General features: G+C 40.4%; 1 protein-coding gene across 2 annotated transcripts in view; it reads left to right on the forward strand.

Annotated features, from left to right (window-relative positions):
- Window positions 1–12,178, forward strand: part of cdc42 (cell division cycle 42) — a 31,004-nt gene that overhangs the window by 11,696 nt on the left and 7,130 nt on the right. For both annotated transcript variants that reach the window (XM_060852137.1, XM_060852135.1), the window contains exons 2-3: window positions 7,277–7,435; window positions 11,155–11,227. In XM_060852137.1, the coding sequence (XP_060708120.1) occupies window positions 7,331–7,435; window positions 11,155–11,227 (178 nt within the window). In that variant the 5' untranslated portion in view covers window positions 7,277–7,330. The remainder of the gene's footprint in view (window positions 1–7,276; window positions 7,436–11,154; window positions 11,228–12,178) is intronic.

Consider the following 12,178-nt stretch of genomic DNA (forward strand, 5'->3'; position numbering starts at 1 on the left):
CTTTTGCCTTCTAGGCTGAGTAATTTAATGAACCAGAATGTAAGTGGCTTCCTACTGAAAGGATGTTGTGAAACTTTAAAGGTTCAGAAAAGATTTGCAAGGAAGTTACTAGGGTTGGAGGATTGAGCTATGGGGTGAGGTTTAATAGACTAGACTAGGGTTGTTTTCCCTAGTGTCAGAGGCTGAGGGGTGACCTTGGAGGTTTACAGAATTGAGGGGCATGGATAGGGAAAATAGACGAGGTCTTTTTCCCAGGGTAGGGGAGTCTAGAACTAGTGCATAAGGTTAGGGTGAGAAGGAAAAGATGAGATTTAAGGGGTAACTGTTTACCACATGGGTGGTACATGTGGAATGAGCTGCCAGAGGAAGTGGAGGCTAGTACAATTACAACACTTGAGGCATTTGTGTGGGTATATAAATAGGAAGGGTTTGGAGGGATATGGGCCAGGTGCTGGCAAGTGGGATTGGGTTGGGATATCTGGTCAGCATGGATGAGTTGGACTGAAGGGTCTGTTTCCGTGCTGTATATCTAACTCTGTTTTGATGTTTTGATATCCCTGTCTAGAGCTCTTACCTCTACCACCTAGGACAAGAGATGCTTTATGCCATGGAGCTCTGCTATCAGTTCCCCACTAAACATGCCACTGTGACTTGAAACAGGATATTGCTGGGTCATCATATACAAGCCCCTTTCCAACTACTGGGGTATGCCTATGAATCCTGTCTCTTCCTGCACGCTGCCATTGTCTGCAGCATTCAAAGCAAGTAGCTTGCTCCCATCCATTTGAAGGTAATTGGATTGGCAAAAAAAATCTAGTGACCTCTATTCTGTGAAAATTAAAAAATTAGCCCAAATGCTGATTCTAGAAGCGCAAATTCACCCTGAAGTATGACAAACCTTCACTTCAAACTAAATGAAGTCTAGGTTTGAACAACCATTGATCAATCTGTTCTGTAATTAGTGTAAAGATGGGTAGGTAAACAGTCTGATCTGTAATGTACTGCTACTTGAACTTGGAAACATAATGGTATGCAGTAATGTACTGAACAATGTTGAATGCACATTGCTAGAGTACTTGGGTGTGTGAGGTGCTTTCGGATGCTGTGTGGCTCTGAAGAGTGCTGTTCCTTTGGTATGGTTTGCTGTCCTAACTGCAGTAGTACTTAAGATTTGAGTGCAGATTTAGGCTGAAGTGGTGACTTTGCACTGAAAGTTGCATTAATGGAAATTGGTTGACTTTGGTTGGTGTGTAACAGCAGAAAAATCAGGAATCTGTAGCTGAGCACCAAATCCACCATTAAACATGAAAATCCAAATTTTGATGGAGGTTGGCATCACCATCTAAGGAACTCAATTGAAATGACTGAAATGCCTATAGACTAATCCAAATCTTGTTTGCACATCCTATGTGCTTTCTGATTTACCATGGCTCCTTATTTTGGCAATGCTTCTTCACCATACTTGTTTAGAATCCCACAGCCACATTATTCTCTCTCCCAGCTGTACAGCCTCTGATTTCTGCATTCTTCCAATTCTGAATTAAGCACCTGCTCTTCTGAATTTTTAAAAATTTTGATAACCCTTCAGCTGTCTAAACCTCAGGCTTTGCATTTCCTTTTAGATAAGTGTCAGTTTTAATTCGGGAAAACAATTTTGGTCATCTGCCTTCCTATCTTGTGTGGCTGTTGAAATTGTATTAACACTGAAGTGTAACACCTTGATCTCCAATGCTCCAAAGTTTGAAATGTGCTCTATAATAGCCCACTGATCCTGACATGATATCTCTAAACAGCTTTCTTTTTAAATTATCTATGCTGTCCACAGCTCCAGTTCTCATAACATTCAGCAAGCAGGCAGTAGCCTTGAAGCCTTAGCATAGGACTATAGATTCATAAAATCCCTACAATTAAAGCTGAGATAATGGATCAGGCCTCATCTCGGTTGTGACCTGGTCAGGACCTCTTGCATATCTGCAGTATAAGTTCCAAAGTGAAAATCAGACCCCAGACTAAGCCCACTGACAGAAAAAGGGCCTTCACATTAAGCCTGTACTAATCAAAAACCAGCACTGAAATATGCTAATCCCCATTTTCCAGCATTTGGCCCATAGCCTTGTATATCTTGGAATTAAGTGCACATCTAGATATACTTAATGTTGAGTTCTTGCCTCTACCATCCTTTTTTTTTTCAGGCAGCAAATTCCAGAATGAATGTTTCTTCAGTCTCCTAAACACTGCCCCATACCTTCAATTGAATTGTGCCCTTTTTCAGATTAGAACAAACATGCAAGGACTTTTTCAGAAGTAAAATACTTTCCACCATTGTGGCATGAAAAATGGATGCTGACTTGCATTCAGGGACTCTTAAATCAACACCTGGTTGCCTTTTACAACATAGCATTTCTTGGGCCAACCTTTATCAACCTGCTTCATTTTCAGGCAATCTAATGGTGAGAATCATGTAGCAAACCAGTTGGAGGTGGTTTATGGTGAAGCTGGTGTTTCAAATTTCTGCGAAGGACACTGGTAAAATATTGCCCCTCTTTCACCTGGAAGTAATTATTTTGCCAGGAGAAACTTAGTTGGTGACTTGAAGTTTGCTTAAACTGAATTTTTTTGGCCTGTCCACTTGTGTTCTGATGGATGTTAAATCTTTGCATTTCTCCAACAGGGAAAGAGAATGTCAGCATGGCCTGAGTGTGGACTCATCTAGTGAAGTCCCACTTTTTTTCTTCCCAGCCCATCTTTGTCACCCTACCACCCCCACCCCGAACAAATCAACGGTATAAACCTTCTCAAAACCCAAGCTCTGAATTTCTTCCCACTCATTTTAAACCTTTCTTTCTCTGCTGCAATCCATCCAACTTGATCAATTGTCTTTGTTTGTCTCCCATAATATTACCTTGTGAATAATTTTACTTTTAAGCTGCAGTTTCAAGGTTTGAGCTATAGGATGAGGCTGAATAGACTGGATAATATTGCCTGAAGTGGAGGCTGAGAAGTGACCTTAGAGGTTTATAATGTGTGGGTAGGGTATATAGACATGGTCATTTTCCTGGGTTGGAGGAGTCCAGAACTAGAGACCATAGGTTTATGGTGGGAGTGGAAAGATTTGAAAGGGTCTTAAGGGGTGATATGTTCACACAGGGTGCTGTATGGAATGAGCTGCCACACAACTTACAACATTAAAGTTTCTCCAGATGAGTATGATTAGGAAGGATTTAGAGGGATATGGACCCAATGCTGGCAAATGGGAGTAGATTGGTTTTAGGATATCTGCTCAGCATGGATGAGTTGTATTGAAGGGTCTTGTTTTTGTGCTGTATATCTGACTCAGATTTCTGAAGTGCGTTGAGACTTTCATCTTATTGAACACCTGACATGACCAGTGGACGTTTTGAATACTTTACAGTTGAAGCATTAAGTACAGTTTCTGAACAGAATGTTGCAAGTCCTACAAACGTGCAGGATAGTTACTGGATTGCAGTTGAACAAAGTAGCTGAGCATCAATTGTGGCACCTTGAAAGTTGCTTAGTTACTAAAGGCACTCGGCAATTACTAAATTTCTGTATCTTAGTATGTGAAGGCATTGGCTTGCAGCAGTTAGCACTGAAGCCTGTGATGTCCTGCTACAGGACACACTAAATACAATGTTTTGGTTGGGAAACTAACGTTCAATGTTAAGATTAGTTCTGAGATAATGGTTTCATAGTAATTTCTCTCCAAACATAGTGGTGTATTTGTATGGTGAAAAGTTTAGTTGGTTAGTTTGGGAGCCTCCTTTCAATTGAGACTTTTCCTTTTGGTTCAAGTCTCTGGATGTGTCACTAGTGCACTGTTTAAACCACTGAGCATAGTCTGCATGTTGAAGATCCTGTTGCATTTTGACCTTTTCAATTTGAAAATGTCCAAGTGAAGATTCTGACCTCATGGTGTATCTGTACACCTGATTGTGGTGTTCAGAAACTATGCATGAATTGGAATTTTAACACTAATTTAGAGCTTTCACCAAGGAAGATTTTCTACAATCCTGATACTTGAGACTGCATTGGCTGAGATTTGTAGTTCTAGACATGTTGGTTTATTCTGTTAAGGAATCTTGATTTCTTTTAATACACATGGAAGATGGTGTATTAGAATATTTCACAAAATGTCAGGACACTTTGTATGGTGTGGAAACACTTGGGCTAGGCAGGATCTTGGTGAAGCAAAACTATTAGCATTTCAGTCCTTGTTGAACTTCAGCCCTTTCTCGGGTTACTGAGTGTTCTTACCACAAACGCTTGATGCACATCTTGTTTCTGGGTTATTTGTAAGATGCTACTACTCGAGTAGTTGACTATTCTTTGCTCCTATTGTGTTGTATGTTGCAAGATTAGTTTTCCTCCATCTTGAAATTCTAGCTGCTGTCATGAGGCCATAAGACATAGGAGTGGAAGGAAGGCCATTTGGCCCATAAAGTCCACCCTGCCATTCAATCATGGCTGGGCATTTCAGCACCACTTACCAGCATTCTCCCCATAGCCCTTAATTCCTTCTGACATCAAGAATTTATCAATCTCTCTTGAAGACATTTAGCGTGTCGACCTCCCCCCATTGCACTCTGCGGCAATGAATTCCACGGGCCCACCACTCTCTGGCTGAAGAAATGTCTCCGCATTTCTGTTCTGAATTGACCCCCTCCAATTCTAAGGCTGTGTCCACAGGTCCTAGCCCTGATTTACAAATACCTGACTTAAAATTTTTTTTATATATAGGGCATATTCTTAGACATAAAATTTCCTTATACTTGCAGCTGTTTGTCCTGTGTTCTGACTTGCTCACAGCTCCAGAACAGAACCAGATTGCAACCTAGAGATGGCATTGCCAGTAAGCCTTTTAGTAACTGGCATAAGGACCATACTGTTGGATGAGATCCATATAATTGTGATAACAAACAGTAAATATATTGCAGGGGTATACATTTATGCAAGTGACTTATGATCTAAATGCACCTTTGCCTTAAACTTAGTGGCACAGCTTTCTCTCACCCTTAGCTACAAATGTTCAAGTTGTCCATCTCTCAAATGTACGACATGGAAACAAGACCCTTTGGTCCAACCTATCCATGTCGACCAGATATCCTAACCTAACGTAGTCCCATTTGTCAGTACTTGGCCCACATCCCTCAACCCTTCCGATTCATATAATCAATGCCATGATCATACCACCTCTGGCAGTTCATTCCATACAAATACTACTTCCTGTATGAAAGTTTCCCAATGTGGTCCCTTTTTTAACTTCCCCTCCCAGCCTAAACCTATGCCCTCTAGTTCCAGAATTGTTGTTTGCTCCCACCCCCAGGAAAAAGACCTTGTCTATTTACCCTATCCATGCCCCTCATTTTATGAACCTGTCAGGTCCCCCTTTAGCCTCTGCTCCAGGGGAAACAGCCCCAGCCTATTCGGCCTTTCCCTGTAGCCCAAATCCTACAACCCTGGCAACATCCTTAAATCTTTTCTGAACCCTTTCAAGTTTCTCATGTCAATCATTAGTAAACTTGCAGTACTTGATGTATATTTTTGCTTATCTAAGGTACAGTAAGCTGTTAACAAACCTTGTGCTGTCTTGGCAGTAAATGTGGGTTGTTTCAATTTGTTAAATCTTAGACTTGGTGATGATCCAAATCATAATACAAACTCCCTGCAAGAGCCTGTCTCTTCCAGATGGAGTTTGAAATTCATTTTGTCAGTTATTCATTGGAAAACAAATGGCCTTAAAGTCTTTTTTTTTACTAGCTTAGTACACCCTGGCAAATTGAGTTTCCAACTAGCTTGGATTCAATCCCTGAGCCAGTACTATTGATACAAATTTCTGTATGGCAAGTGGAGCTTGAGGGTTATTTCTAGCAGTTTGTCTGAAATGTGGGGGGCTGGAGCTGTTTGACATGTCTAGTTGAGATAATGGACATGCTCACTGAGTGGATCTGAAAATAACAATCTTTCTCCCTTTGCCTAATGCTACTCAATGAGCCACTAACACTTTATGCAACAGATCTGAATGGTTGTGTACACAAATTCATTCCCTTCAAATTAAAGCTTCATGGATTTTTGGCTGAACACTTTCCCAAGCTGAACTTATGTAAACTTTTTAGTTTAAGCACATTCCAGTTTGACTGGATACTTAAATGACTCTAGCTGTCAAATATCTGCTCTAATGAGATGCAGAGTCCCTATTCCTAGGCTGAGGCCTGTGTGGAAGTTCCACCTTCTAGAGGCAATGCCTCTGAACAGGTTTTTTAGGAAAAAGGTGAACAAAAATGGGGTTCATGATGTGGTGTACTATAGCAGGACACTTCCAGTAAACATTATATGGCTGTCCCTTCCTGTGTTGAACAAAGTTACATCAAGTATTTTCAACTCTTACAAACATTTCAGATTCCAATAATGCAATAAATTGTGACATGATAGCTCGGTGGTTAGCACTGCTGCCTCACAGCACCAGGGTACCAGGTTCAGTTCCAACCTCCAGCGACTGTGCAAACTCCAGACATTCTCCACTATCTGCATGGGTTTCCTCCGGGTTCTCTGGTTTCCTCCACAGTCCAAAGATGTCAGGTGAATTGGCCATACTAAGTTGCCCACAGTGTTAGATGCATTAGCCAGAGGGGAAATGGGTCTGGGTGGGTAACTCTTCGGAGGGTCAGTGTAGACTTGGCTAGGCCGAAGGGCCTGTTTCCACACTGCAGGGAATCTAATCTCTAATCGTTTTTTTGAAAAAATTGCTAGGTACCTGGGAGGAGTTTGTCTTCTCTACAAATACTTGTACTACTGTTCTCATTGCTTTTGCAGGTGGGAACTTCCTATTTCTACCTTGACCTCTATCATGTTTTTAGTTGCCTCATCCTCACTTCAGGCTTGCCAGTGTTGCTGATCTGAGGGTATTTTTTTTTTAGAAACTTTAACATTGTAATACAGCAAATCTTTAACTGGTACCTGTGGGATCAGGAGTGTGCTCTTTAATCAAATTCAAATGTATAGGTGCAGTAAACTCACCAAGCAAAGCTTTTGAGGCATCTGCATCTCTAATGACTTTCACAGCATAACCAAGTACAATTCTGCGGTATACACAGTCTATACTCTTGCAGCATAAGTACTTCAGACATCCCCTCGTACTTAAGGTGTCTTATTTTAAACTAATCAAGGGTGCCAGTTGATCAGCTGCTGGTTATAAAGGTTGCTGTACAAGAGTCAAAAGGGTTATGTGCTATAACAATTCTCATGTTTTCTTTTTCAGATCTGTGTAATACATTGGATCCAGTGTGAAAGTGGAGAATAGTGACCAACAACTATGCAGACTATTAAATGTGTTGTAGTTGGTGATGGTGCTGTTGGTAAAACATGTCTCTTGATTTCCTATACTACAAACAAATTTCCATCAGAATATGTTCCTACAGTAAGTAAAAAGGCTGCAGATATCTAAAGGTGTTTAATCTTCAGTGAACAAAATAAAGTTTTGGTTCTAATATGTAATTTCTTACAATCGGTAAGATGAACCCCAACAGGCTTTAAGTTGACTCAGCAGTAGTTATGTTCCTTTCCATCTAGTGGTTGCCACACATCACTTCTACTGCTTTGTTTTTCTGCATCAGTTTGAAGGCAGTGACCTTTGGCTACATAAGCTAGTACTGTGTAATTGGCATAGTCTACAGTGTAGACATCAGGAACACTGCCCACATTCTTGAAGAGACAGGTTCTTTTAATCTGTCCACTTATGCCTGCTCCATTCACTTAAAACTTGATCCCTCTTGGAAATGAAGTGCTGACATTGTATTGATACAGTTGGTCCTTGGGGCATTTTTGGCTGGGATTTTTGTGATTCAGGCAGATTGGGAGTATATTGAATACATGCTCATTTTACTTCTATTTGGGATAGGTTCACCATAGCAGGACCTGTTGCAAAACTGGCATGATTTGGTGCCTAGTCCTTTGCATTAAGAGCTGAATTTGAAAGGAAATGTTTAAATCCAATCGCTGACTTTAACCATAAGCTAGTTAGCCTGACCATTATGTTGGTCCTACGTTTGAATATCCTACAGTATTGCATTGCTGCAATTCGATACCGCATTATGTAGCTTCCATATCCTCTGGTCTAACTTGTGTTTTTTATTCCCTCCATTTATGTTCTCATATGGCTATTATGTACACTGGGGCATTCGAGTAAAAAATGAGGTCTGCAGATGCTGGAGATCACAGCTGCAAATGTGTTGCTGGTCAAAGCACAGCAGGTTAGGCAGCATCTCAGGAGATGCTGCCTAACCTGCTGTGCTTTGACCAGCAACACATTTGCAACACTGGGGCATTCAGCAGCATACTCTAGTGACCGAGCTATTGTTAGCTATACCTGATTTCCTTTTGAGAAGCTATATGCTGTTTTGTATTCTTGTGCTGAATAATCTGGTGCTATCATTTTGTCTTGGCCAAGTCTCTTCCAGAGTGCAAGGAGATTCCCATTTAGCAGTACTTAATTTGATTTCTTGATCTGGTTATTAGGTTAACCCTATAGTAAGTCTAATATTAAATGTTAGTTTTAAGCATTTTTGTTTTATAATGACTTGCACAAATCTTGTGGAACCAGTTGAAGTCCCGTTCCTGTGCTGATCTACTAGCTTTTGGTTGAGACTAATATTCATATAAAACCATGTCTGAAGAATAGAGCTGAACTTTTAATGATCCTGTGAAAGCTTAATGTCGTTGTAAATTAAGCTACTTCATTTGAAGTCTACTATCACCAGTGCAGAATTATTCACTATTCCAAAATCTCTTGGTTTTGTCAAATATTAAAGCAGACTGTCCTCACATACAGATCAAAACTTGAGCTCACTTTGCAGATGTTTCATAAATGTTTTTGAAATTCCAGTGATACTGCCTGTCACATTTCCTCTGCCAGCCCACAAACCTGTCTCTAATTCAGGCATTTTTTTAAACATGCTCCACTTCAATTGTTTCACTGGCTGTTTTCAGTTGTTTGTCAATTCTCAAGTCCTAAGAACGATATCTCTAACCTTTTCCTAAAACAATCCTTTGACTTCAGCCACATGTTTTAGCTGAGAATCTCACTATTTTGAGTGAAGAAACTTCTCCATGTACATTCATGCTTAAACTGACTCCTGGTGCTGGACTTTCCAGCCATTCACCACATTCTACCTGTACTTGTCTGATCCTGTTTAAAACATTTTCTCTAATACACCCCTCATTCTGTGAACTGTTCTGCAGTGAATATATTTGAGTGATCTGTTTTCTAAGTCAGTCCTGCCATCCTAGAATCATCTGTAAATCTGTGTTGCACTTTAGTCAAACATCCATTCTCCAATAATATAAAGACTGCACTGTACTCTGTGGTTTTACCAAGGCCCTGCACAATTGCAGCAAAACTATGCTCTGGTCCTGTCTCTGAAGGCTAATATACTACTAGCCACCTCTATCTGCTGCACCTCCAACTTTGGCTGGTATACAAAGATACCTTTGCACCTCTTTCTCATATCATGCAGATAATCTGCCTTCCTGTTTGTCACTGGACTAAGCTGGGTCAGGAAGAAGGTTGGTCAACAGCAAACCTTGAACCTATTACATTTACTGACCTCGCACAAATCATTTAATATATGTTGAATAGCTGGGGGTCCAAGTACTAATTTCTGAAGTGCCCTGATAAGCACTGCCTGCCACTTGAGGTGGAAAAACACCAATTATTCCTAACTTATGCTTGACCTATCAACTTTTTTTTCCCTCTTATTTGTAAATCCATGCTGATCATCAATCCTGTCTTTTTCATAGAATCCCTACAGTGTGGAACAAGACCACTTGGCCCAACAGGTCCACACTGACCCTCCATAAGCTGCCCAGACCAGTTTCCCTAACCTATTACTTTATATCTTACCCCTGACTAATGCACCTAACCTACACATCCCTGAACAATGTGGCCATGTTAAATTGGCCAATTCACCTAACCCGCACATCTTTGCATTGCGGGTGGAAACTGAGCACCCAGAGGAAATCCATGTAGACATGAAGGATGTGCAAACTCCACGCACAGATGTCTGAGGCTGGAATCAAACCAGGACATTGGTGCTGAGGCAGCAGTGCTAACCACTGAGCCTTGTGCCCAGAGTGTTCTACTTATCTGTCTTTTGTGATGGACTCTGGCATTTAGCCCAGTCTGTGACCAGCTAATCATCTATTATCTCTTTTCACCTTTTCAAAAATAGTGGGATCACCAGACTAACTTCCTATCCATAAGTGATCCATGATCTATAGAATCTTGAAAAATGCTCACCAATGCATTCACTATTATTGGATCCATTTCTTTAAGCATTTATCAGCCTTCAAAGCTGCCAATTTCTCTACCATTCCCTACAGATAAGGATTTTCAATTTCTTTCTAACCCAGATCTGATATTCAGTTTTTTTGGATGTTGTGGTCTTGTGAAGACAGCTAAAATGTATTTTATTGATCTACCATCCACTTCCCACCATGTCTCCTCCTTCTGACTGTAAAGGAACTACATTTTGTCTTTTCCCCAACTCGTAAAAGCTTTGAATGTTCCTCAAGCATATACTTGTACCCCATTTCCCTTTTATCTGGTCCTTTTGAAATCTGCACTACTCAGTTCTTAGCTGTATTTCTGTCCATTTATTAGATGTAATATTATCCTGAATTTCCCACTTTCCCATTTTGCAGCAGCCAGCATACATGGAAAAACTATTGCATGTCCTTTCTAAATGTTTGCCATTGCTTACCCACTGTCATCCCTTATGTTCCCCAATTTATCATAGTCAGCTTGTGCCATTGAATCTAAATGAAAGGAAACTACAGAATCAATGCCATCACTCAAATTAAATTCAAAGGGGCCTTGCCTAGCTAGATTACCAATTATTCCTTTCTAAGTACCTAGTACTTAGTCTAGGATTGCATGTTCTCTGGTTCCAAAATCTCAATTCAGAGAACCATCTTATACACTGTCTAGGTATTTCTTCTGTATGGCACTGTTAATAAACAGATTTTCTGCTCACTTGCCAATTAGTAATGAGTTAAATGTTTGAGCTTTTTCCTGATCGTGCTTACAAGTCGAGGATTTGCAGTTGCATGTTCCAATTAATTTTATTTATTCTTTTAAAGGTATTTGATAACTATGCTGTAACAGTTATGATTGGAGGTGAACCATATACCTTAGGACTGTTTGACACTGCAGGTAAGAAGGCTCACCTAATATGAATTTGGGGGGTAGTCTGTTTTGATTGTCCATTGCTGCTTGAGTTTTAGATGTCTGAAATAAATTATAGCTTTGGTCACCCAAGATTTTCAAGTTGTGTACTATTGAGGGCTGGCTGTTGAAGTGGTAAGCAGGTAGGTGTTTGGGATAATGTTGTTTGAGGTGCTAAGACTTTGAATTTTGTAAAGAAACTTTTTTTTTGTTTGCCCTGATATGTGGAAATATTTGTTAATGTCCTAAAATTGAGACAAGTGAGGTTTAGCACAAGCTTGCATTTTTCCATAAGTCATTTGGTTGGAATGGCAAGTCCCTCCTAAAGTGTTCTTCTGATTCTGTGCTAGGTTTATGCAGATAGCCCTGAATGGTCTCTATATTCTTGTGATGGGATATAGTTGTGCTCTTTTTGTGTAAAGTTTTTGGACCAACACCAGTAGGCTATATTATTGGCATTTGGGTTAGTTTGTTTTCCCCTTGGAAGTGCTAATAAAACTTGCAGATTTTCTGCGTTTTGTAACCTAACTTTTCTGAGCATTTGGATTGAATGCTATAGTTAATGTGCTAAATAATTCAGACTGAAACAGAATTAAAGGCCCAAATTGGGATGGGCAACCTTTGGCAGAGCACTCTGCCAAGCTGCCTGATCACTCCATGTTCTGTTGATAAACTGCCACATCATTCCCCTTCACTTTCTCATTCAGTGTTCAACTTGATGTTGAGTTTTTCAACTCAACTTTGAAGACTGTCCATTTAACAGCAGTTATGTTGCGGGCGAAATTAATGATATTACAATCAGAATCCCCACCGTGCTGAACCAGGCCACTTGACCAAGTGAGTCTGTGTGACCCACTCTGAAGAGTATCCTACTCTGGCCCAGCCCCAGGTGAGAGCCTGGGACTGAGTGGGATGCTTTTCAGAGGGATAGTGCAGACT

This window comes from Hemiscyllium ocellatum, chromosome 37 (assembly GCF_020745735.1).
Source record: "Hemiscyllium ocellatum isolate sHemOce1 chromosome 37, sHemOce1.pat.X.cur, whole genome shotgun sequence".
Lineage (NCBI taxonomy): Eukaryota > Metazoa > Chordata > Chondrichthyes > Orectolobiformes > Hemiscylliidae > Hemiscyllium > Hemiscyllium ocellatum.